We start from the raw sequence: 27,577 nt of genomic DNA on the forward strand, positions 1-27,577 counted from the left end.
CAAAAGGCAATTTGTAACATTCAGTACCTAGAGTTCTTCACCCATTCCTAAGACTGACGGAAGGATTTAAGGACCTAATAAATAAAGTGCTGAAAAAAAGTGCCTGCCTCAGAGGAAGTACTCAATTGGCGTTCACTGTTGTTTTGTTGTGTCAGTCATCCTCTTTCTATTATGTCCTGCATGTGGAGGAAAGGGCTAAATGATTCACCCATTCACAGCCTGTCAGGCCTGAGGGTCGCCCACGGACCTAGGAAGGGATATTGGATTTGAGAATCAGGGAGCTGTGACATCACCTTTGGATGTAGTAAGCTGGATCTGGTTTTTGATGGTTTTCCTTGGAGGGAAGGTGGATATGGTTTTGCTTTTTTTGTGAAGTAGTTGTATTATTTTAAATGGGGTCATTCTTAAAAGTGTATGTATGGGAAGAAATTGTGTGAGTGTGTGTGTGTCCACACTGTGGACAACCAGAGGATGGAAGGGAATGTACATCTGTGCAACATCTTCCAGTAGCTAACACTGCTTTCCATTCCCCTTCCCAGCCTTATGGCCAGCCAAGTTATGACCAATATAACAGGAAAGCATGGAGCTGTGCATTTCAGTGAAAGGATACTTAAAAAGAAACAGTGGGAAAAGTCTGAAAACACAGGGAGAAACAGATCATGGTAGGCCATAATTGCTAGCCTGTGGGATTTAGACATTCTTTTATTCTGAAAAATGAAGACTCACAGACACCATGCAGGGATCAGGGAGGATCTGGGGTTGCTAAGGACTCTGACTGTCTACACCACGTGGTTCACACTTCTCCAAACTCTGACAGCTCTCATCACTGGTGCTGCCCAGGTTTCTCCTTCCTTCCAACAGGATTCCAACCCCTGTACCTGGTTCACAAGTGTTGTCTGGCATTCCCTGTGGATCAGGAGCTCCTCCCCGGCAGGGAGCTGTCTCACGCTTCACCGGTTTCCTTCCAGCAGTGACCCAGCCCTGTATACACAGTTGGTACACGGTACCAGACAGACAACAAAAACTGATTTAAAACTATTTTATTTGAAGATATTTTCTTCTGTAGTTCTCTTTATAAACACAAAACGAATGCTGTTTTAGTGAGTGCTTCATAAACATCATTGAATTTAAATGAATCACATGATAATGCATGTTTTTAAGCCACAATTAAACTTGAAAACTCAATGCAACATTTTTCACAAAGAAAGAATCAATCATAACAAAATGTAATTCTTCATTCCACATCTTATCAAATTTCCTCAAATGACTACTATTTATGAAAACATTGCGGGGACCTAAAAAGCCCCTGTTCCAAGAAAAATGACACAATTTTGCAAATTACAAATATTTTCCTTTCCTTTCCTAGTAATAAACTATGTTTAAGAAAGCACCAGCCAAACCTGCAAAAGTCATTTCAGCATTTTTTGGATCTTCAAAGTTGGCCATCTTTTATATTTAATCTGTCTCCAGTAAGAATGGATAAAGTGGTTGTATCAAGTACAGAAGTCAGCATGTGTCAATTGGTGTGTAGTGTATATTGTGTTCCTAAGTTAAAAAAAAAAATGAAAAATAAATACTCAAGTGTATGAATAAAAGGATGGATACTTGGTCATCACCCAGGAAAAATCAATTGACTTAGTTGAGACCAGTGCCTTAATGAACATTTCTTCATTGATACTTTTTATGGAAGAGTTTTAAAGGCATAGCTATAGATGCTGCTCTCTACTTACATCTCCCCTAATACTCACTTCCCTGGATTTGCAACTTCTCCCTGGATCAAGCTACTGAACCCTCAGCTGCAAAGGCTGTGATGCTTGGTGAGCATCTTTCAATAGAGTAGAGTACATGGATTCTTAATTTTTCACAAAAGAATAGAGAAGACTTTTTAAAATAGTGAGAAAAATCACACAGCAAAAATATAAAACATAGGATGTGATGTTCAAATCTGAAGAAAAACTGTTTCATGATGGCTGCCAGTAAATTGTGCTAGTAAATCTGCCAGGCAGATTGAGCCAAGACTGCAGAGGCCACCAGACCACAGCGCCCCAGCAGACCTGAGAAATACAAGGGGCATCTTTGAAAGGGATGCTCTGGGGAAGAGGGTTACAGTTAACATTTTCATGTGGCTGTAAGCTCTTCAAGGTCAGGGACTGTGGCTTATGTCCCTAGCCTCAGTTCTTACCATTATCTTGCACAGAATACACTCAATAAGCATTTCTGGGAACCTGGGAACTGAGCTGAATTAGTTCATTGTTTTCAAAGACATTCTGGGTGATATCTACCCACCTAATTCATTTATGACTATGTCAAAGGCAGGGATGGGAAACACTTCCTCTTGCTCTGATGGATTGGTTTGGATGCCTGGAAGGACCGATTTGGCATGGATTTTGAAGCCAAGTCCTGGCACAGAGGAAAGGAGTGCCACATTCATTCCTAATCTCCCATGAAAAGGATGGTGGCACAGGTTTATATAGTTCTCAACCCTGGTCTGGGGGAAGGCGTGGATACTCACCCACGTGCCCTTCATGTTGCGATGCCGCTTCTGGAGGGTTCTATACTAAGCACTGCTCACTAAAAACTGGTTGACCAGCAAGCCGAAGGCTCAATTTACCTGTGTGGTCAAACAGGAAGGTCACAACTCTACCTGGAAATCTGAAAACACCACACCCACAGTGCTCAGTAAGCAATGTGCATTGAAAGAGAGCAGGGAACATGACTCCCTTTTTAGGAAAAGAGCTTAAAAGTTTGTGTCCATCTCAGTACAACTCTAATTGATATCTAAGCCATTTGCAATTACTTGGGATCTTGGTTCAAAAAAAAAGAAATGGCAGAGTTAAATTCTCTTTGGTTTTCATGCTTAATCTTAAGCCTTTTTTTGTTTGTTTGTTTCTTACCAGTGTCCATAAATTTAGTACTTCATTATAAGTACCAATTGAATTAACCAATACTGTCAAAATAATCAACTCTTACACATTTCTCAGGGAAACTGGCAAAGGATGCTAAGAAGAGAGACCTCTGTAACTAGGGGTGTTTAAGGGAAAACCAGAAAGAATGACCAAAAGGACCAACAACCTCCCCTCTCCCACACTCAGGACCCACTCTCAGCCATTCAGGACATCCTCTGTCATACACGGTACTTCTGACGGGGTGGCTGTCACCAGGTCCTCCTAGGAGATTCCCTCCCCATGGTGGGAGGTGAGAACCCCTCAGAAGCACCTCAGAAAAGAAGGCTAAAGCATTTAGAGAAATGGGATGGTAAGAAAATAGATGGAATTATCAAAGAGTAAGGAAGTGTCCTGGGGGATGAGAGGATTTTCAAAGAAACATCACCCTCCTCCTAGGTAGAGTCTTTAATATATCATTAGCATCAATAAGAGCAAACTAAATTAAAACTGTGCTCAAAATGTCAACATAGCTGACGTGCACACAGGAGAAGAATGACATCACAAACCCACAGCTCTATCCCTATTGCACATTCCATTTTTCCCAAGCACTGCTGACAGCCCAAAGTAACATAATCCTGTCAGAAGTCTGTGATTCTTACAGAGCGCTATAGCACACAAGCATACACACACATCTAACTTGGTTTTTAAAAAAGCCTTGTGATTGAGAGTATGCCTTTACTTAGTCCAAGAATCTAATTGCTGGCATTAGGAAAACAGACCCCCAAAATTTAATCAGTAAGATAACTGGTTGGCAGGAATAATATCATATTTTATAACACATATCCAATTGTTTGTCTAGAACTAATTCAATCGGCTAGGATCTTCTGGGTATAAGGTTAAGGCTTTACAAACTTAAGCTCTATTACAACAAAAGGTAACACTAAAATAAATTAGATTTTTAAATACATGTAATGAAATTATAGGTCACTGGGAATTCAATTCTACAACAAATATAAATTAATATAAATCTATTATTAAAGTACCATTCATGGGAAGATCTCAGTTCAGAGTTTAAAAAAAAAATAGCAAAGTATTTGTAAGTAGATATGGCTTAGAAACCCTTAAACAGTGCTGTAAGAAGACTATTGTTAAGATTATTTGGTGACAAAATAGAATGCTCGTTTCCATGTCCAAAATAAAGGCTTACCTCATTTTACCTAATAGAAGGTTTATAACTAGACCCTTACATTAAATAGGAGATTATGTTGTAAAGAAACCTGTAGTGACTCCTTTAATAAACTGAAGCATTATGTTGAAATGATTAAGTATCCTATACTATCCAGTGGATGGCACACTGCAGGCACTCAGCATTTGTTGTATGCATGAATTTGTCATGCGAGTTTTTGTTTTTCTATGGGTCTTTAGTGAGGCTCTCTATAACTGGAAGGGTTCTGCCTGCTATTACAGAGGATAACTGTTTGATTGATTCCATTATAAAAGTTAAGAGGATTTCAGAAAGTGTTTTTCATTCAGAACAAAATTCCCTTAAGTAAGCCTATCCATTTTTCAAGGAATGCTGATCTGTGATTAGCAGAAGCTTCTATTCATTGTTAACTGACTTACCGAAAACAAACAACTACTTGGGCTGGGTTCCATTTGATTTAACAACCAAAGCAAGAATTTGGCACCTTGCCTAATTTCAGAAAAAATCATTAGACAATTGCACTTCTTACATAAGAGCTTCTTCCCTACCTCACTTTACCTCCCAAAAGCAAAGCACCATTTGAAAGGCTAATCTCAAATCAGAAAGATACCTGATTAAAAAAAATAATAAGCATTGTCTTATTTAAGTCTTAAAATAATAACAAAGACAATAAAAGTATTTCCTCAAGGCAAAATTTTTCTCATTTGGTGTTTCTTTACCATTTAAATTTAAGACTATAGAGCAAATTAAATATATATATCTACCCTTTTAAACAATATAACCTCTGTTTTAAATAATACAGAATGACTAGCAATGCAATTTATCTGACAGGCAGCAATCAGCCACATAAATGAAATGAGAGGGTATATCGCCGATTTACCCAGCACTAGGAAGTGCCAGAAAAAAGAAAAGAAAAGGACTTGAAAAATAGCTGAGAATGTTTTTATGCTGGTTTGGGGGAGTACTATATGCTTGCAAGGATTCGCTGTAGGGTTTCATCGTTTTAAGTTCCTGAAAAGTAGTGTGCAGATAAAACATCTGAACTCAGAACTCTAATTTTAAACATGCTAGGAGGATGTGTGGGTGTGGTTGGGTGTGGGGGAGGAGGGAATGAAAACATTGATGTTTGCCAAGCAATGTGATAACAAGAACAACAGAAAACTCTCACTTAAGGTATTAATATTTCAAGTGAACTAAATAAAATAGATTTAAAAAACAATCTATACGATTTGTGCCAATTACTGACTTTGCCTTGTACTAAGCAGACACAACAAATCTACCTGACGATGAGTTTCAGCCACTGGCCTCCATGGATACTGAGCTTGGATGAAAACCGTGGATTTGCTCCCATACTTTCAAAAATAATAATTAAAAAAAAATAAAGTTGTTCTCTTTTCTCCACAAATATTCAAGTAATTAGTTCAAGTAAGCTTATTTACAGCTGCTGAATATATGAACTAATTTAACCCACATATCCCTTTAGAAATCAGTCTCCCTTGAAATGGGACACTGCATTTTTTTTCTTGTTTTGAACAGGTTTCTTTTAAGTATCACTTCAGTTCAGTCACGTTTCTACTTTATTGGGCAGATAAAGAGAGGAAACCAGCAAGTTATGTCCAAAGGCTGGGAAACGCCTAAATGCTTCCCAACTATCTGAAAAGATGTTGTACTTGAGAAAAACTCGATGTTCCAAGCTGGTTGACAGGGTGACATCCCTGCTCATGATGTAGATGCCGTCATTATGGAGCGCACAAGTCAAGTTTAAGCCCGATTTGGACGTGTTCTCCTTGAGGTAGAGCCACTGGCGGGTGTCAGTGTTGTAGGACTGCACGGTGAGCATGTCTTCGCTCTGGCTGCTCCTGCGGTTGGGTCCCAGTTCATGGAGACAGCCCCCCACGATGTAGATGGTCTCCTCAACAGACACCATCTGCTGCTTGCGAATGTGGACGTCACATGTTTCAAAGAGTGTCCAGATGTCCGAAGACGGGCAGTACTGCAAGATGTTCATGTTTCGGTCTGAAATCAAGAGAGAAACCAAACAATGACATGGCCACAAGTAACACTGTTTACTGCCTAGGATGGAAAAAAATGTCTACCTCCACCTGCATAACTTACTAACAGAGGTAAAACTATTTCAGAAAAGCAGAGGTTGGGAAAATGATTTTTTTAATAATTAGTTTCAAAATGGCTGGGAGGAGAGATGAACATTTAGGTTCATCCCCTTCCCACCCACCATTCAGGCATGTCCCCTCCTTGGAAGACTCAAAAGAATTTGTAAGGCCGGGGAGATGACCAATTGTGATCTGGACACATCCCCTCCTCTGTGGTACCCTCACACCTTTGAGAACCAACCACCAAGCCAAGAATAGGGGCCTCAGAATCCTCACCAATATCTACAGAATTACTATTTGATATAGAAGACCGGCTGAGCCCCAATAGGATATATTCTTGACCAGCTGATCCTAAGAAACATGACAAGTGTGCAAAGAAGGATCTCTAGGGACTAGCTAGAAGAAAGGACACAATGTTACAAGTCAGGAGAACCACAAGACAGCCTCACCTCTGGCCTTCTAAGAAGCCACAGAATCACTTGGCAATTCTGTTTCCCAATTGTAACAGGAAAGAAACTAACAAAGTCCCTTCCTTCTTCCCCTACTCATTTCACAAGAGACGGTTTTACTGTGTGGCTTAAATCAGACAGTAGATGAGAGAGTACTTTGACATTTTTTTAAATTAATAGTTATTTGATGATAAATGTCATCTACTCTATTTCTGAAAAATGTCTGTGAAACTGGAAGTATCTAGTTTTATTTTTTTAATTGCTCTTTTTTTTTTCTCCTCTAGGAAAGAATAAATGGAATATTTTAGCCTCAGCCGGAAAAAAAAATGCTGTGAGTTATACAAAGAATGCATTTTCTGTTTGTTTATTGTTGTTGTTGTTCTAACAAACAATAAAACCTATCAGTGGAGGACACAGTTCAGCTTAGGAACTGAAGTACAACTGTAGTGTGGTGTTTTGATTGCTGCACAAGCTGGGAGAAAAGATAGCCCTCACTTTCTCAAGAGTTTTATTCCTCCTTCAGTCCTTACACTTGGAGACAGAAGAACCAATCCCCTAGTTAGCAAGGCTTAAAGACCTCCACAGCCACCTTTTGTACAAAGCAAAGTACCTCCTAAGAAGGCAGGGAGGGAAATTAAAGGAAACCAAATCCTGTGTGTGTGTGTGTGTGTGTGTGTGTGTGTGTGTGTGTGTGTGCGCGCGCCTAAACCTATAGCGGTTTCAGAATTATTACAGCTTTAGGGAACTGTCCTTCTGGTTTCCACCCACACTAATACCTCCCTGTATCTCATTTTACAATAGCTATGGTGATAAACCTCTTTCTAGGAGATAGCCCAAGGAAGCCTGGTTATTAATCTGTCAGAAAGTGCTCCTTAGAAACCCGGGTTCCCACCGCAGGAATAAAGGACTTATTCTAGTGCAGCTTCCACGTCTTTCTCAGTTCCCGGCCTGAAGGTCTTCTGTAAATGTTTTCTCTCCTCACCCAACAAGGACTCAGATCATGATGAGGTGGTTTGAGTTAGTGGAATGATCTTTGCATTCTTACATTTAGAGTTGATTCTGAAATTTGACAAATCACCCTTCTACCTTTCAGCAGCTACTGTTACTTTTTGCCCAATTTCTTTTAATTTCTTCAGTGCCTGCCAAAGAATTAAAATTATTAAATAACTATAATTTAAAAATGTGAACTATTATTTGAATTTTCAAAGCCTCACCTAACTTAAGAATGCAGCAGGCTGAGAACCAAACTTTAGGGCCTTATATTTTTTTTTCATGACAATTTGTTCCCTGCATTTGTTTAAAAAACAGGGAACTATTAGGAGGGCTGGGAAGAGCCCCAAGCTGGGGGAGGGGGTTGGTCTGCCTCTCATCTTAGAAAACTAGTTCTCAACCCCGACACAAACATCATTCCATCCACTTCACCTAACCATCCTATCCTGAGCAATCCGGCTTGGGGAATCCAGGACAGAAATCACAGTAGGTGGCCCAAATGAAGAAGGTACATTAGCAGGAGCTTGTGAAACTAGAAAACACTCAAGCAAGAGTCTTCCACGTGAAATCTAAAGAAAATTTGCTCAGCCAAGGTCATGGAAAAAGCGGAAATCTACCAGCAGCCCGTCCCTCGGGGTGCACTGCTCCCTGCTGCCTTCTGTGCTCTGCAGCTCCTGGTTAGAGAAGTCATGGGGCCCCTGGGCACTATTTCAGCCTAAAGGATATGTCTGATTCTATGCTAGAATTCTTAGAAGTGTACATAGGTAAATAACGCTGAGTATTTACTTTTCTAGGAGAAAACCCTCTCTCATACACACATGCGTGCACAGCTTCAAATACACACACAGGAGTTCTCTGGAGGTCTGGTTTAGTTTAAGCATCTCAAGTTGATCCCTGGAACATGAACACCAACGTTAAAGGTAAAAGAAATACTGTTGGGTCTCATATTTTTTCAATTATTTGTAAAGAAAGAGATGGCAATTATCGTCAATGGAAAGAGTCACCAGGGAGGGACTCTGGGAATTGCTCTGCAAATGAGGAAAACTAGGAAAGGAAAAAAACAAACAAAAAAGCTTCCAATATACTTCTCTTTGTCAGTGGCTCTCCTTAAATGCTCACACACTACCCACCACCCTCCCCACCAATTCAACTCCTCAGAAGCATTCTAAGAAGTAGTAATCAAAATGTTTTTCCATCACCAAAAAAAAAAAAAGTAAATCTGATGCACGTAAAATACCCTACAACATGTAGCTTCTCCCTATAATATAAATTCCCCCCAAAAGACACATTTGGATATGGTGAAAATAATTTGTCAGCTATTTGCGCTCCGTATCAGCACATGGATTTGGGTTCTTGGCATTGTTCCATAAGGTTAGATACTGCCCAACAGGAGCAGCAGACCTTCCTCTGAGCTCTCGGCCAGGGTTGGAGGGCGCTGCCCCATAAGCATTTAAAGGAGTGTTAGGTTAGTTTGCTATACCAACTATAACGATGATAACTCTACTACTTTAATGTGACTAAAAAGTCCTAGACGTTCAATTATACATTTTCTGTAAGTTCTGGGCTTTACACAGCCTGACAGACCAAATGCAGAAATCAATTTTCCTTGCCAAAGAGATAACTTGGGGCAACTGCTTTAGGGGGCAGGGGACGGGGTAGAAGAAGAAAAGCAGACTGTTTCTGGGTCACCCACTGCTGCCTTCTTACCACAGCCATGCTGTTTTCTATCACCATCACATGAGCTGCTTTCCTACCAAGAACAGTATAAAACCTGTTGGGGAAACTTTTTCTTCTCTGAGTTATTAACTATGAAATGCCCACAAAAAAGTGGAAAACACATACATAGAGTTTAATAAATAGCACAAGCACCCTCCCCTCCCCCCACCATCAGGAAAAAGGTTCCTTTTGCAGACAAGTTCTCATTTCTCCTGTGATACGGGAACAAAGGCCTCGAGGAGAGTCTCCTGAACTTAAACCTGATATACTTGTGATCAAGGAGGGAGGAAACTGCACGGATACTTAAGCACTAACTTCCCCAGTGTTAGGCAGAGAGTGGGTAGAGGATGCCTGAGGTTGGGAGAGGGAGTTACCCAGACAATGCTCCCCTCCAATGACCTACCCAACCTCAGAGAGAAGTGAGACAACCCACACAGATCAGGCCCAGCCAAGCCATAAGGTGCCTGAACACAGGCTGGTTTTCCAACAGCTAAAGGAAAAGACCTATTTTTTTTCACAACCCACCTAGATCCACAAGTCAATTCTCATGCTCACATCAAATCATTAAAAGCTCCCCCTGTCCAAACCACCCCTGCTGTGCAGGACTCTCTTCCTTTCAGATATGCAAATATGTAATACTGAATGCATAAAGTCATACGCGTGACTTCCCTGGGTGCTTCCTTGTGTTCTCGTGCCCTTTCCCAGGCTGCCGAAGCGCACACACAAGCACCCCCCTACTTGGCACCTCCACTTACCTCTAGTCGTGTATCCTCCAATGACATAAATTTTCCCCTTACACTCACATGCAGAGAACTCGGCCAGGGGATTTGGTAATGGTGCCACAAAATTCCACGCATCCTGCTCAGGATTGTAACACTCAACATTAGAAACAGCCTGCCCGCCAATGGCATAGAGTTTTGAATTCACAGCCACAAGTTTGAAGTTAGACCTGAAAGAGAGACACAGGGCTCACAGTCAGTCCTTCTGTCCACGAAAAAATAAGATGATGGCATGAGCTTTTAGAGCAGGGTGCAGAGACTGCTGGATATTTGAAGAAAATTATCTAAGTCGGACGCTGTTCTGCCTGAGAGCAGAGGGGTGGCTGGATGGCTGCTCAAACTCCACCCTTGTCCCAGGTTTCTACAGCAAAGGAGCATTCTCCAAACTTCAGCAACTGGAGGTAAGTAGTTCAGTGTCACAAGGACTAACCTTGCTCAGTCTTAAGCCGAGAACCAGACACTTAGTTCACCCTCAACCCAATACTTTCTTTCAGGGGCAGGAGCAAGTGGTAAGGGAGAAGCAGCACTCACCTCACCCCCTTGTCTCTCCACTCAGAATGTTTATCTCATTCTTTCTACCAAGTGGGAAGACTCCATCTTAGAGGCACACAAGGGCTGCCTCCACAGACAAGCAGCTGAAGACTCATGCAAAGAGTGCCTGGAAAGGGTGATCCCGGAGGCCTCTTTACCAGGAATGCACCCTGAGAACGTTGCTAGGCCTCCCTCCTCCACACGAGCGAGCTTATGTGTTGCTTCACAAGACATCAAGTGGGAAGAGAGCTAATTAAAAATATTTTGATCCAGCATTCTTAAGGTAATCACACGTTAACTCAGCAAACACTTAGATCAACAAATGCTCATCTACTATGAAACTAAATAGTTTTAAAAAACAGAAACATACTGATTTCAAGCCACATATTCAGTACTAAAAGTAAACACTGCTCATTGGTTTCGGACTCTAGATAAAAGTCTTGTGACTTCTGAATTGAAAAGTAAGTCAATGTGACTGTCACATTCTCAAGGTTTCTAATGTATGGCTGCCTTATGAGGAAATAAAGCAATGCATTTTGGAAAAAAAAAAGAAAAGAAAAGTAAGTCAAAATTAATTTGTTTCAATGTAGCACAAAGTGCACTTGATTCTCTGAAAGCCAGGAAGGATGAAGATGTGGGCGTGCTGGGACACTATGCTGTGAGATGTGGACGGCCTCGGGTCTGCGGTGGTGGGAGAAGGGGCAGCAGGCAGCAGGCAGACCCGGGGCCCAGCCTGGAGACCCTGGTTCTAGCCCCAGCTCTGCTGATGCCCACAACTGGCCCTGGCACAGCCACTTAACTTCCTCATCTCTCAAGTGGGGATAGGACCATCACAGGATAATCGGGATCACTAAATCAAGTGGTTTGGGAGAAACAGCTGCAAGAGCTAAGATGCTATTATTACATTTCTCAGTTTCCTAATGTTTGAAATAAAGAAGCTAAATCACATGAACCCAGAAGCCCTAACTCCAACACAGCGGTTTTTCAAAAACATAATGGATGAAAACAGTATCCTAAGAAAGAAAAGGTGTAGCGGACACAAACGGGCATTTAAAAAAAAAAAAAGGATGCAACAGGGCAGACTGAGAAGCAGCAGTAAACAAGCAGCCCAAGCCTGATTGACTGGCAGGTGTTCAATAAATAATGGTAAGCAAGGACATAGGAAATGTATTAGTGATAACTACCTAGTTTAACAACAAAAGTAAGATTTTAAAGGAGCCTGTGATGTAAATGAGTTTTGGTTTAGGTTTGTTTTCCAAATCAGAGAGTGAACAGAGCATCCTTCATTAAGAACCTCATATTGTCCATTCAACTCGGCTAGCCATTCAAGTCTGCAGGCCAACAGCTCCACCAGGGTGGCAGCTACTGGGGGGTCCTTGGTTCATGGTGCTTACATTTTCTGCTGCCAATGGTCCTTAAAATCTGACCATGATGCCCTCTCTGTATGTGAAAAGTTGGGGAACCAAAGGAAATAAAGCCTGTAAATAAGCACTAAATTTTACCAATCCACAATTTGTTTTTGCTCCCAAAAGGAGGTGCATAGTAAATTTTGTGAGATCAAAACAGTTTTTAGTGTTCATCCAGCATAATCATTTGTCCTAGGCAAACACAAAAGGAGCTTCTTTTGGGGATTGAATGAATAAACAGTTAAGGTAAACAATTCCATCTCTTCAGACCCCAAAATGCTCAACTTAACATGAAGAGAAGAGACTCACTTTTCAATGCTGAGTTTGTTTTAAGACAAAATTGCCATTTAAAAACAGTTCACTCAACAAAGAGTCATACTGCTAAGGTTTGGGAGCATGGGCTTCTACAGCAAAATCCCAGCTCTGTTACTCAACAGCTGTGTGACCTCAGGAAAGTGACTGAGCATCTCTGAGTCTAGTTTCCCCACCCGTGAAGTGGGGATAAAAAGAACACGATACCTGACACGTAGTAAGAGTTGAAAAGGGAAATACTTGCAGAAAGAAATCATTCTCTGTTGGCATTCTAGTGGCTGTCTTTCTGCACGACATAAGGTAAGAGTTTCTTAATTTCAGGAGGGTGGGTTTTGTCATTTGTCAACTGCAACAGTCACTGGCCGTGATGTGCTCTGGGTCTTGGTACAAAGTCCTCTCTCATCTTCAAATGCTTACCACTTAGCGCCTCATTTCCAACTTTCTGAAAATAACTCCCACTACCTCCTGAACGGCAAAGATGTGAATCCAAGCGTTCCATTACTTTAAAAAATTACCATCTCTAGAGTGTTTTCTTAATATTGATCCCTAATATACTACATTCAGGAGGCAAAAAGAAGAATTTTTAAACCAAATAACAAATAGTTTGTGGTAGGTGCACACTTGACTTACTTGCAGTGTTAAACAGAACTAAACAAATGAGAAAAAAATAGATTTAACTTCTACTTCACTTAGAAAGAAAATGCTCTTTAAATCCTCAAAAGCTAAGTTAACATTAAACAGGCTAAATAGCAGTGCACAGATATCAAGGATTCATAATAACTATATACAAACGTAAGGAGGCAGGATGGCATAGAGATCTGGTCGGCTTAGAGCACTGGCCTGTGACTATGTGCAAGTTAATGTAACTCACTGAGCCTCAGTTCTTCTCATTGGGAACATGGGGCCAACAGTATCTATCTCAGGGATATTGTGAGCATGAGATGTGCAGGGACATCTAAAGTAGTAACCACAATGCCCAGCAACAGAAAGACTTCAACGTATTAGCCGTTCTTATGACTAGCTATAGAGAGAAGTCAGTTACCATTAGAGCAATATATAGAGTGACATGCCAAGATCAGTCTCAAGTCCTTTCTCAACCACTCAGAAGATGGCTGTGCAGTCTGTGGACCAGCCAGATCTTTTTGCCCCGTCTTTCCCCTTCCACTGCCTGCCTTCTGCCATTTCCTCATGTATGAATTTCCACAAGGCGCCAGGACCCGTCTTTCCCCTTCCACTGCCTGCCTTCTGCCATTTCCTCATGTATGAATTTCCACAAGGCGCCAGGAATGGGAGAAGAGGAAAGGTCAGAAAACAGAATTAATCATTGTTGCTATCTACTACCATCTCTGAAAAACTCCAGTGCACAGAGCAATTAAAACTTTTAGCCAAAATTAAATTGGCAGGATGAATATACATAAAGTTTGCTTTCCTCTGCGCTATTTCTGAGCTCCACTGCAACACTAACCATACAAGACAAAACTTCTCAAAGGTTCCGTGAATTCACAAAAGCTAGGAAAATGTTAAACTTGGGCTCAGAGGATAAGGGACAGCCTAAGCCACACGAGGGCTGACAATTTAAATCCGTCTCTGCCCACAGACTGTTTTTTTGTTTGCTGAGTCTCTCTCTGGGCCTTGCTATCTTCATGCATAGAAGAGGAGGACATATCCCCAACTCCATTTCTGAGCAAAAGGGCAGAGCAATGGAAGAGGCTAGAGACAACTTTAGACAGCATATAGATGGGTCCTGTTTTTTAATCCATTCTGCCAGTCTGTGTCTTTTTATTGGGGAGTTTAATCCATTTACATTTAGTGTTATTACTGTAAGGGCAGTACTTTCTACTACCATTTTGTTTTTTGGAATTTATATGTCATATCTTATTTTTTCCTCTCCTTTTACCTTTCCTGATAATCTTCATTTCTGCACTCTTCTCCAACTCTCTCTCTCTCCTGTATTTTCCTATCAGCCTGTAGCACTCCCTTTAGTATTTCTTGTAGTGCCAGTCTCTTATTCACAAACTTTCTCAGTGTCTGTTTGTCTGAAAATGTTTTAATCTCTCCCTCATTTTTGAAGGAAAGTTTTGCTGGATATAGAATTCTTGGTTGGCAGTTCTTCTCTTTCAGTATCTTAAATATATCATGCCACTGTCTTCTTGCCTCCATGGTTTCTGCAGAGAAATCTGTACATAGTCTTATTGACCTTCCCTTGTATGTGATGGATTGCTTTTCTCTTGCTGCTTTCAGAATCCTCTCTTTGTCTTTGACATTGGACAATCTGACCAGTAAGTGTCTTGGAGTAGGTCTATTGGGATCTATTCTATTTGGGGTACATTGTACTTCTTGAATCTCTAATTTTCTGTCTTTTAAAAGAGTTGGGAAATTTTCAGTGAATATGTCTTCTATTACTCTTTCTGCCCCTTTTCCCCTCTCTTCTCCTTCTGGGATACCCATAACACGTATATTTGTGCGTTTCATGTTGTCACTCAGCTCCCTAAGACCCTGCTCATATTTTTCCATTTTTTTCACCATCTGTTCTTTTGTGTGTATGAATTCGAATGACCTGTCTTCCAGTTCACTGATCCTTTCTTCTGCCTGTTCAAATCTACTGTTGTGTCCCTCCACTGTGTTTTTCCTCTCCTCCATTGTGGCCTTCATTCCCATGAGTTCTGCCATTTGTTTTTTTAAGTTTATGAATTCTTCTTTATGGTCAGCCAGTGTCTTCTTTATATCCTTCAGCTCTTTTGCTATATCTTCCTTCATTTCATCAAATTTATTTAGCATTAGTTGCCTCCACTCCTGTGTCTCAGCTGAGCAATTAGTTTCTTCCTTTGGCTGGTCCATGTTTTCGTGTTTCCTGGTATGGCTTGTTGTCTTAAGTTGTCTAGGCATCTGATTCTCTTGATTAGTTTATTTTGGAGCTTGTTTTCTGTCTTTTACCTAGTGGTTTTCTTGTTGGTTGGCTTAGTTCTCTGGCCTCTGTTATTCAGTTCAACTTATTCTAGACCTCTAACTTAGGTTCTACTTAGTTGATCAGAATTCTTCCCCTCTTGTTTTTTCTGTTTCTTGCTCTGCCTCTATGTAACCTTTTTGTGAGTGGGTCTCCTCAGATATGGTCGACTCTAGTCAGATTTTCCCAGTCTAGTGAGGCCCAGGTCTCATTGGGAGGGTATGGAGTTTTCCTGAGAATGAGACCCTCCTATGAGGCCTTTAGAATTGGTGCTTTTCCTCTCCTGTCCAGCAGGTGGCGCTGGCCAGCCCGCAGCTCCCCCACCAGTGTAAGGAGGTGTGGAGACTTTAGTTCTCCTGGTGACTCTGATCCTGTCAGGGGCGTGGCTGACTGAAGCCAGAATCTGAATTCCAGCCCCTGGGGTCTGAGTTCCCAGAAGGAAGACTGCCAGTTGAGCTGGACCTCCCTCCACTCTCCCAACCCTCAGAACTCCAGTTATCTCTCAGGGGCACTATTCCCTTCTCCTCTCTCCTCTTTGGGGCCTCTCCAGGTAGATTCCTTGGTCAGCCTGAGTTGCCAATTAAAGACGGGGGTGGAGGCCTTCAGTAGTGAATACGGAATTCAAAGACACTGTGGGTACTCTGTCTCCCCCAAGCCCAGCCTAGTCCCTCAACCTGGGCTTTCCGATAGAAAATAACCACATATATTACTTTTAGATTTAAAAAAAAAAGAATAGAAATCAAGAAAAAGAAAAAAGGAAAAAAAAAAAAAAGAGTCTCTTTTAAAAATCTTTCCCCAGCCTGGAAGTTTTGTCAGTGTCAGAATAGAGCATTTAAAGATATGCTTTGGGCTATTGTCTGATAATTACTCTCCAACCGCTTCAGTTCCACCCCTGCCAGGGGCTACTGAAATGCAAGAAGATAAGGGATCAGTGAGAAGCCAGAAGGGACAAAATGTAGGGGAAAAAAAAAAATGGCTTTTTTGGAGTCTGGGAATGGGTGCCCGCTTTTACGTGCCCCCACTTCTCGGAGCCCAGCCCTTCTTTAGCACCCTAGCTCCCAAAGTTAGTTAATTAATTTGTTAATTAATTCTGCAGTTGAGGCTGGGTTGAGCCTCCCTTCTTGCCCTCAGCAGATTGCTGTTTTTTGTCCCCCCCCCCCTTTCAGGGAACCGGCAGCAAGACAGTCTGTGAGGTCTGGGTGGGGAGGGGCGCCAGACCCCTGGTCCAGGGAACTTAAATGTTCGCTGCGATCTCAGCTTTTCCTCCAATTCCAAACTTGTGTCCAATGTGTGACTGGTTACTGGAGACCCTGAAAACACTGTTTCATATAGTTCTTGGGTAATTGCCAGCTGCTCTAGGGGAGGGACGAAATTCTGCTCCTCACCACTCCGCCATCTTGCCCCGCCTCGAGACAACTTTAGAAAGAGGGAACTTTAGTGGCTCAAGTGGCTCGACTGCCACAACTGTGGCCAGTTCCCGTCAGCAATCCCTAACTAGAGTAAGGAATGCAAGTAGGTGTGTGGTCACACAAGATTTTCTTCATGTGAACAGTTTGGAGCCGACAACCCCTGAGATCAAATCATGTTCAGACCACTGGGTAGTGTTGCATACTTGGACCTCAAAGCATCTTCTCAGAGTGCTGGGTACTGATGCTGCCATTTTCAATCACATGGACACTACACTAAACTTTTTCTATCTTTCTTCCTTTCTTTTTTCACTGCCAGTCACACAGCACCATTTTCTCTGGATTACAGAGGGCTTTTATAAAATCTCTATCCTAGGGTTCTTGACTGCCCCTTGTTATTTACGATTCTGAGATCACTGCGGGGATTGAACCCCTGGAGAAAGTGGGCTGCTGTGCATTTGACCCCTTCATTAAGGTAAAAGACAGTACTAACATATCCCAAATGCAGTCCTCCACAAATGTGAAACCAGGTCAATGTGAAATGCTGTGTAACCAGAAACCAAACTTTTCTTACTCAAGGTTCCAAGTCTCCTCCAATGCAGAACCTATCCTGGATGCATTACACAGGAACAATCTCCTTTCACCTTTACTCATCACATCACCTAGACTCAATTTTAAACTCCCTGAGAGCAGGAACTATGTTTCTATATCCCCAGTGGTGACTGGAAAAATGTTGGGCATAAAGGAAATAAAGTACATATTTTTATTACTGACACCCAGGATTGGAAAAACTGGGGTGAAGCTGATGCACACATGATGAAAGTCTCAAAAGCAGTCTAGTATCATGTACCAAGACACAAAATATCTGTGCTCCACTTATTGAAAGAACATAATTTTTTTCACTAAACAAGGGAAAATCTGCTTAAATATGGTCACTTTAAGTCTATATGCCAAAAGTTGTAATCAGTCTAAACAGTTACATGGATGCATCAGTCCAATGGATATTTACATTTTGATTCCCCAATGACAACACACCCTTGGGCAATTCACTTAACTTTCCTGTGCCTCAAATACTGCCTCTGTAAAATGGAAACATGCCTAAGATGGTCCTTGTATAGAACTGGTGAGATAATGCATGCAAATCAGTAGAAATAGCACCTGGTACAGAATTAAGTGTTCAGTTAGATGCTACCTACTGCTAGCTAGCTTTTACAATTAACTAGGATGACTCTTTCAAGGTAAAAGTGTTCAATATAATGTTACATTTTAACAGCAGAATATCAAAGTATACACTTACTTTTATTTACATAATGTAAAAATGTATCCCACAATTCAAAATAAAGCATGTGTTTTAAGCACCTATTATGCACTGCACACATCAGCAGTAGGAATATACAATCTTGTGGTTTTGGTTCAATACCGCTGCAATAAAGAGAGTCACATGAATTTTTGGTTTCCCAGTGATTATAAAAGTTATGCTTACACTATGCTGTAGTCTATCAAGTGTACACACCTTAACTAAAATGTGACACAAACATGAAGTGAGCACATGCTGTTGGAAAAATGGTGCCAATAGCTTGTTCGATGTGAGGTTGCCACAAACCTTCAATTTGGAAAAAAACGCAATATCCACAAAGCACAATGAAGCCAAGCACGATTAAATGAGGCAACCCTGTACATAAGCTCTTGATAAGTCATAGTTCATGATTGCAAGGGGGACAGACAAAGAGAATTTTGATCCAAGGTGGGGAGTGGACATGAGATGCTAGGGGGGCATAGACTTGGAGCATTCAGCCCAACTGAAACTTCAGGAAGGGACTCCTGGAAGAGATGATGCCAAACCTGAGTCAAAGCATGAGGGAAATAAAGAAGGGTACAAATCCCAATACAACATCAATAACCAATTAGGAAACATAGTGGAAAAATTATCCATAGAGGGGAAAAACCCACAATAACTACAATACCTAAGATTAATTCTAATAAGAAATAGGCAGACTACACAAAGGTAATAGAGAAAACCAAAAAGGACCAAAGACCTAACTACTCAGAAAAAAAACAGACATTTTTCTAGCTAGTAGTTTCACAAAGCTGTGAACCCTCCTGCAAATTAACCTGTAAATACAATATAATCCCAACCAAAATCCCAACAGGACTTTTTACTGGAACTTGACAAGCTGATTCTAAAGTTTATATGAAAGAGAAAATGTGCAAAAAATAGCAAAGAGGATAAAAAAAAAAAGAACAAAGAGATATTTGTTCTTGTTCTACCAGACAATAAGTGACAGTAACATTAAAAAAAAAAAAAAAAAAAAAAAAAAAAAAAAAAAAAAACGTGTTGTTGATGCAAATACGGCCAATCTGCCAATGTGGAAACAGGAAATAGCATATAACAGTGGTTTTGCAGATCACCTTCAGAAGGATTGGAACTACTAGTGCATTTAGAAAAAATGTTACAACCTTACCTTATACCTTATATGAAAATAAATCCCTAACAAATTCAAGGTCTAAATGTAAAAAGGAAAAACTATAAAATATGAGGACATGATACAGGTGAGTACTTTTATGTCCTTCCCTGGAAAAGCCTCTCCAATGCAAGAAACAACACTCACAGGACACACGAGATAACTTCAACTATGAAAAATGTTCAAATTTCTTTACAAAGAGTACACAAGACTGAAGTCTGAAAACAGTAGCCCACAAGGCCAGTTCTGGGCTGCACTTTGTTTGCTCCACAAAGTGTTTTTTTTTTTGTTTTATGTCACATACAAACATGGCTGTGGCAACACCATGGTATTTCCCCATCCATTTGGCACTAGCTGGTGGTGGCTGAGAGGTGGAGCCCCCTCCTGATGGGCAGTAGCGCTCTGTTTCACCATCACTCCCACCCACACCTCCACACTGATGTTACCTGGGTGGTCACTTCAGGCATTTTATTTTTCAACCCCATCATAAAATAAAGATGGGGAAAATAGGTGCAATATTAGATAATGCACAAGATTAATATCTGTATTCTCAAATGAATATGAAAAAGATAAATAAGCCAATTTTTAAAAAAAATTGGCAAAGGCAATTTACAAAAGAAATACAAATGGACAATAAACATATGAAAAGAAGAGTGTCTCTACTAATCAGGGAAATTCACACCAGTGCTTCTGCCCATTAAATTGGTAAACATTTTTTTAAAAAAAAGAGTATCTTGTGTTGTCAAGAATGTAAGGAACTGGCAAGCTCAAACAATGCTAGTGGCAGATGAAATGTGAACAATTCTTTGATGAGCAATTTGGCAGGAGCTTACCAAGATTTTAAATGTGCATATACTTTGCCCCACCTAACCTAAGGTTCTAGGAATTTGCCATATGGAACTAACTCACACATGCCCACTAAAACTCACACACATACTAGGATGTTTAATATAGCATTGTTTATAATGGCAAACGGAAGCAACCTAAATAATAAGGAAATGGCTAAATACATTATGGTATATCCATAGGCTTGAATATTCTACAGCCACCAAAAGGTGTGAGATGGATCTACATTTGTTGGCACAGAAAAAAAAAAAAAACTGATACAATATATTAAGTGGAAATAACAAGTGCTATAATAATTAGAATTAACCAATTTTAGAGTAAAAAATAACTATGAAAAAGGTGCATACACAGCCCCAGATACCCATGCATATATACATACATTTCCCCATTGTTAACCACAATGAGCACACTTAGAATCTATTTATATAAATACAGCTTTTGAGTATATATTTATAACATGTAACATGTGTCTATATATGCACTTTTATTTTTTACTCTATAGTTTTCCATCTCATTTTCATTTTTCAAGAATTATAATGCACACAATACTTCAATGGTTTGTTTATCTTTTCAAAGACAACAGAAAGGGCATTTCTGGGGCAAAAACTAAAAGACTACAGAAGACTTGTAAAGAAAACAAAAAAAGAACTCTGTGTGATGGTGTTTTCGAGTTGTGGGGCTGGGGATGGAGTGTTGAGAAACAACTGATGCAGCTGGAGAGTCAGACGCCACAGAGAAAGGTCTGGGCCTTCCACCCTCATCTGGGCACTGCCCATAATCAGGCAATGTTTCTGTTACTTCAGTTAAAGCCCTTCAAATTTTTCTGTAAAAATAGTATTTCTGATATCACAATTTAAATATGCTATCACCTCAATGGTGTAAGAAAAATGCATTTAAAAGGGACTGGAAGTACATATGCCAACCTGTAGATAGATGTTACCTCCAGGAAGAGGGGGTAGGAGTGACAGTCTTTCTGCTTCTTCATTTGTTTTCATTTTTCCAGTTTTCTATAATAACTTGTATTACTTTTATTTTTAGCAAAAGGAAGACTTTGCAAAATGAATCTTATGTTATAGTAGGTATAAAGCCAGTGTTCTCCAAAGAATCCCTGGCCTGGGGGGACCCTCGGCCCTTCCCATCTCTGCTAAGACTGTTCTTGGACTGGCTGCGGGTCACCGACTCCTTGCTCCACACTTCAGGGCAGGGGCGATGGTGGGGCCTGAGATGGAAACAGGTGGACCAAAAGAAAGGGTATTCCTACCCTTGTGTGGGCTGTACTGATTCTTCTCCCTCTTCTGAATGGCTCTGGGCCATCTTGGGCTCTACGATCTTTCTTTCCTACCATCTCTGCCTTCATCTGCTCTTTGTTCTCCTTTTTTCTGTTCTTTTGCTGGCTCCTCTCCCTACTTTTTCACCCCTCAAGCTCCTCCTCTTCTTTGCCTTTCTTCAAGTCACCACGTTCACGGTGGAAGGGACACACAGGATGGGAAAGGAGAAGTCTGGGGTAGATGGAAACATTCCAGTATTGTAGGTGACCACTGCCAGGCTCAAGCTTGGGTCAATGGTGATGGCTGAATGGGAAGGAAGATGCAAAAGAGAGGATAAAAAAATAAGAAAAAGAAATCCCATATAACTAATATAAATAAAATTCTAATGATTATCTCTATCTCCTGATACTGGATTGGTGACTCAATGTGGACTTCAAATCATTAATGGGAAAAAAAAAAAAAAAATCCCCCCAAATCAGCATTAACGTTACTGCTCAGGGTGTCTTCATAATCAGGATCAGATCCTAAAAAGTAAAAAGTAAAACTGTGTTTAAAAAAAAAAAAAAAAAAAAGGCAGTTTCCCTTAGAAAGTATCCTTCTAGGAAACCACAAAATCATTTTTTTTCACTAGGATAGAGGCAAAGAAAGCAGTTTTGCCTAAAGGTGCAACAACTTCAGGGAAACTAGTGAGCTAGCTGACCCCATTGGGGCCTCTTCCTTGTAAGTTCAGAGTTCACTGGGAATTTTGCCAGAGTCGAGGCCAGCAACACTCCTGAAGATGTCACTTCCACCTCAGCACAGCCTCCTGTTACTGCCCAGTAAACATCAGCGGAGTGAATTCATGAACACGTGAATGAATGTCAAAGAAGCAGCACTGGGTGCTTACCTCTTCTGGTTCATCGAGGCCACCTGGAGCCACCCGTTGGTGCTGGGGTTGTAGGAGTGCGCAGCGGAGATCTCCTGGCTAGTGATCCTGTACCCGCCCACTATGAAGAGGTAGTTGTCCAGAATGGCCGACCCGTAACCCCTGACATTCACCAGGTCCGGAGGAAGATTGTTGGCCAGCGGGAACCAACGTTCAGTCATTTCCTCGTACCTGAGCATGGACGGGGGCTCCCCCTGGTAGGGGTGCGGGGCCAGAGGTCCCCCCAAGAAGTCCCCCAGGGCCACGAGGACCGCAGTCCCAGTCATGCGGGCCTCCCTCAGCCTTTGCTTCAGGCTGACGTCCCCTGGGGATTGGGGAGGAGACCCCAGGAGGTGGAACTGGGGTTTGCACAGCACTTCGTGGAAGTGGACGACCATGAAGCGCAGGCAGGCCTCCTGCAGGTCGGGCAGCCCGTACACCTGCGCCAGGCGATACATCTCCAAGCAGTTGCTGAGCCGCACCTGGGACAGAAGCAGCTGCAGCAGGGACGTGACCTGCAGGAAGGAGGCCGCTTCCACCAGCTCAGACAGCAGGCTCACCTCGTCCATCTCCTCCTCTTCCTCCACCCCGCCGCCCTTCTCCCCACGCTGGCCCAGGAGCCAGCCTTCGCGAGCCCCGCCGGCGTTGATGAAGTCCAGCACCAGCCGCAGGCCCGGGGCGCTGAGGCCGCGCAGCTGCTGCACCTCAGGGCCGCCGGCTTCCTGGCTCAGGGCCTCGCGCATGCCGGAGCGGTAAAGGGCGCGGAAGTAGTCGCTCTGCTCGATGAGCTTCCTCTTGCTCACCGGGTAGCAGCGGTCTTCCAGGCGGATCTGCACCATCTCCTCCGCCGACATGACTGGGGAGCCGCAGGATGAGGGGGTTCCCGCCAGATCTGCGCGCTCTCGTCCCCGCCCCCACGCGCTCGCCGGGTTCCGGGTTGGGCTAGCGGAGGGACGGCGGCTCGGGAGGAGGAGGAGGCAGGCGAAGGGCCGCCCGCTCCCGCGCTCGCTCGGCTTTGCTGGGTCCCGGCGGAGCCCGCGAGGCAGCCCCTCCTCCTGTCCCGAAAGCTGCGGCTCGGCCCTTCTCGTCTCCCTCCACTCCAAAAAAGGCCCAGCTCGGGCGCTCCCGACGTCGGGAGGCGGCCTCAGGTCCTGCTTGGACTCTGCGGGCGGCGTCAGTCGGGGAGGGTATCCCAACCCCCAGCCTGCAGCCTCCTCCCACGCGTCCCCTCTCACTTCCGCCCGCAGGACCCCTGCATCCCGCTAGACCTGCGAACTGGATCCGGCTTCGGGGAGAGCTGGAGGCTGCGGGCCTCGCGCTCCCGGGACGCCGACGCGCAGACGGCTGGAGCAGGACGGGCGCGCGTCCCCGCAGCCTCCTGGCACGCCCAGTGCGCACGGGCTCTGTCGCCTGCCTGAGTCTGAAATGATGCACGGGTGGGAAAGCAGGGAGATTAACCAGTTTGTGTTTTCTTCCATTCTGCTTTACAGGGAAAAAGAACGGGCGTGGGAAAAAAGGAATGAAGGCAAAGGCAGTTTGGGGGTCCAGGGAGTCAAAAAGACAGCAAAGCTGGGGTTGTTCATTTGGCCCAGTCCAGCATCGTGTTCTAGAAAGCTGAGGTATACCTGCAGTCTCTGGACATGTCGGTGGCACCTAGAGTTGACTCTTCGGTTTGGTCATCGTGTAGGAGCCATTTTGCAGAAGGCCCAGGCAGATGGTGGCCGGTTCTGTAGGGCTCAGCGCGTCGGGTGCACTGGATGAATAGGGTCGGGGAGCTTGTCTTTGAGGCTAGGACCCTCTCTTATTCTCATCATGCTATTAGAAGAAAGACTGAAGCACAATTCAACTAAATAAAGTTAGATCACACTGCATTTTTTCTTTTGTCATATTTTCCAACAAATACTTTTCTAGCAACCATTGCTTTTCCTACTTCGATTTAGTGGGTTAGCCATTACAAAATGTTGTCTTTAGACATCAAGTCTGGGCGCTTTTGCTCACATTTGCCTACAGAGGTGGATTTTCTCACCACCCTACCCCACTTCCCCCCACCCCAGCAATCTGAGGAGTACTTGAAAGACCATCTCTTCCTGTCTTCTCCCACTGAGCATTGCAAATGTAAAGTTCACCCCAATTAATAGGAAGGACCCTTGTGTTGCACATGAGACGCGAAGTAATCCCAGAAAAGGGGGGAGGGGGTATTGCTAGATTATTTTAGGTCCTAGGAGGGGTAGTGATTGGAAGAGGGCACGAGGGTGGGTTCACTCTTACAAAGAACCCTTCAAAACCTCCCAAACCAAGATCTGAGAACCAACTGTAATAGTTTTCAAGATGGGAGAGAGATGTGTTTGGAATTTTTTTTTTTTTTTTAGTTACATGCTTCAATTTTCTTCTTGAATGTTAAATTGTTAAATAATGTCTTCTTCATGAGTATATTCCCTCTATTCCAAAGAGAATGGACATCCTATAATGCTAATTAACATTTAACGTAAGGAAGGGGGAAACTCACCAAGAGATAACCCTCACTCCCCACTGGTTTACTAAAGGATCTTTCCTCAAGGTAGAATAAGTATCAGGCTAGGTGAGTGCCTGTGATTTCACTTTTTCTTTCTCGAGTTTTTACATTATGCTTTTCATTTCCACAGTTATGGAACACAATTATCAGAAGGAATCAAAATGGCTTCAAATATTCAATGTAAAAAAGCAAAACTAGATCTAAGTATAACTCCATTTTTCCTTAACAAAAAAAGTTCCTTACATCACATATTCTGATGATATTCTCTGCCATTAATATTTATCATTTGTATTTGGGTAGAATAATTGGGCCAGAAAGAAGCTTAAAATCCATCCCATCCAGTCCCTTATTTTACAGCCCGCAATATTGGGCCCTGCCTGAGATCACAAAGCTAATAAGCAGGCAGCACCTGCCATTGAACCCCCACTTCACCATTAGGTCCACATCCGGCCACAGAATTAACTGTACTATCAGGGCACAGAAAAATCCAACCTGATAGAAATGTATCACATATTAATAAATTATTAATTTTATCTTGTTAGCTGTACTAATTTCATAATATTATGTTTTTAAAATTATATTTTTACAAAACGTTAAGGGTGTATACTGAGTATAAAGAGTGAAATCATTTCTGGGACATGCTTTAAAATAAAGAAAAAAGTAGGGAGAAAGAGAAACAAAATTAACAAAATGTTGATAATTATTGGAGCTGGGTGAAAGGTTCATGAGGATTCATTACACTATTCTCTCACATATGCTTTTGTGGTATGTGTCTGTGTGTGTATAAATTAAGCTTTAAAAAACCTTAGATTTGTTTTTCAAAGGGTCTCCCCACCCCCACCCAGGGCAGAGCTTTAGGGGATTTACTTTTTTGTTTTTTAATTACTAGCTTCTGCTTTCTTCTTGGATGACAAGTTGTTAAATAATATCTTCTTCATAATTACATGTCCCCTATTTCAAACAGGATATACAGCCTACAATGATAATTAATATTTTACATTAGGCAGAGTAAAAAAAATCAGAGAAAGGAAACAAAAGTCCTATCAGTAAGACATGAACTCCTTTCAATACAATCTGGCCACATTTGTGCTTCTTATTGTGTAATTTGGCTCCTTCAAAGTGAAGTTTGGTGAAGCAAACTGAAATTTTTTTAAAAAATAGAAAAAAATCTGGTAGATTCTGGCCTCTATGGGAAGAGGAAGGAAAAAAGATGGACCTATGACTTGTATCATTGAGCTGTTTTCTTGGATTCCATGTAAAACTTCCAGCTCTTAACCTTGTTTCACCTGCCTTTTAAGTCAGTGCTGATAAAACACCACTTTCCCACCTACCTCTCCTGCTTCTGTTTTCAGTGAGGGTGCAATCAAGACATTCTCAGGTACTTTGGGGGTGAATGACCATGCGTTTAGCAACTGTTTTGAGAAAGTCAAGGTCCAAGTGCAAAACTGGGCAGTAAGCTTGGGAACTTTTGCTGGGAGATGCCGTATAGAAGAGGCTTGGATCTGGGATTTATTTGTGCCTTATTGAGTGACAAAGCCAGATTCAGTAGGTCAGCCAAGAACAGAGTCTTAGTCTTTCCACTGTCCCTTTAGAATCTTTCACCAATGGATGCTTTTGTTTCCCAACTGACATAGATATGCTTCAGGCCGGTATTTTCTTGCCTTTTTAGAACAGACCAAAAAAATGTCACGCTCAAAGAAGGATCTGTATTAAAAAGGCAATTTGAGCATGCTAATATCACTGGAGCAAGATCAGCCTGGGCAGGGAATCTGGGGTATTAGTCTGATAATACTGGGCACTGATTCCACAAGCTTTTTGGTCCCCATAATGATAATAATGTCATTTAGGACCTGGAGCGTCTTTAAAGATCATATCATTTTAACAATTCACACATTAAGTTTTCTGTCAAGCTAGAAATGCAAATTCAAAGCAATATAAACTCCTTATTCACAAATGACCTAAAACTTTATTTTTAGGTTTCATGAAAATATTGCTTGTATATACAACTGGAGGAATAATTTTATAGATATGTTGGTCTTTGTCATGCTATGAGTCACTTCACTTTGTATTGCTATCTGTTTTACAAAAAACTAAACTAATGGTCATATACATAGTTAGGCTATTTCTTTAAGAATTTATGGAAAATATACCTTTTGCCCTAGCAAGCAGAAAAAATGTAAGTACAAGATGTTCATCACAGTATTGCTTTTAACAATGAAAAATTGGAAAGCAAATAATATATAACAATAGTTAACTAGCACATTGTTTATTATGTGCCCAGTCTGTGGTACATGGTTTATAATATCATCTTTACACTATTTTACAACCAAGGAAACTGAGGTGCTGAGTAAAAGTATGTACAATGAAGAGCTATTACAAAATTTGATGTAGAGCTTTCTTTAGAGACACTGAAAGATAGAATTTTACATTAGGCCTTTAAAAAATAGGTTCAGCCTCTCTTGTTGCTCAGATGTGGCCTCTCTCTCTAAGCCAACTCAGCAGGTAAACTCACTACAAGGGACATGACTCCCAGGGGTCTAAATCTCCCTGACAATGTGGGACATGACTCCTGGGGATGTAAATCTCCCTGTCAATGTGGAACATGACTCGTGGTGATGAACCTGGACCTGGCATCATGGGCTTGAAAAAGTCTTCTTGACCAAAAGGGGGAAGGGAAATGAAACACAATAAAGTTTCAGTGGCTGAGAGATTTCAAATGGAGTCAAGAGGTCATTCTGGAGGTTATTCTTATGCATCATATAGTTATCTCTTTTTAGTTTTTAGTGTGTTGGAATAGCTAGAAGGAAATACCTGAAACTATCAAACTGCAACTCAGTAGCCTTGATTCTTCA

General features: G+C 41.9%; 1 protein-coding gene across 1 annotated transcript; it reads right to left on the bottom strand.

The window, feature by feature from the left end:
• Positions 1 to 1,063: 1,063 nt before the first annotated feature.
• On the bottom strand, positions 1,064 to 23,645 carry KLHL42 (kelch like family member 42). Its single transcript, XM_037847324.1, has 3 exons — positions 22,196 to 23,645; positions 10,111 to 10,304; positions 1,064 to 6,105 (listed from the first exon to the last, which is right to left on the bottom strand). The coding sequence occupies exons 1-3, from the start codon at positions 23,065 to 23,067 to the stop codon at positions 5,654 to 5,656; spliced, it is 1,518 nt and encodes a 505-aa protein (XP_037703252.1). The 5' UTR covers positions 23,068 to 23,645; the 3' UTR covers positions 1,064 to 5,653.
• Between the last annotated feature and the right edge of the window lie 3,932 nt (positions 23,646 to 27,577).

This window comes from Choloepus didactylus, chromosome 8 (assembly GCF_015220235.1).
Source record: "Choloepus didactylus isolate mChoDid1 chromosome 8, mChoDid1.pri, whole genome shotgun sequence".
Taxonomy (NCBI): domain Eukaryota; kingdom Metazoa; phylum Chordata; class Mammalia; order Pilosa; family Megalonychidae; genus Choloepus; species Choloepus didactylus.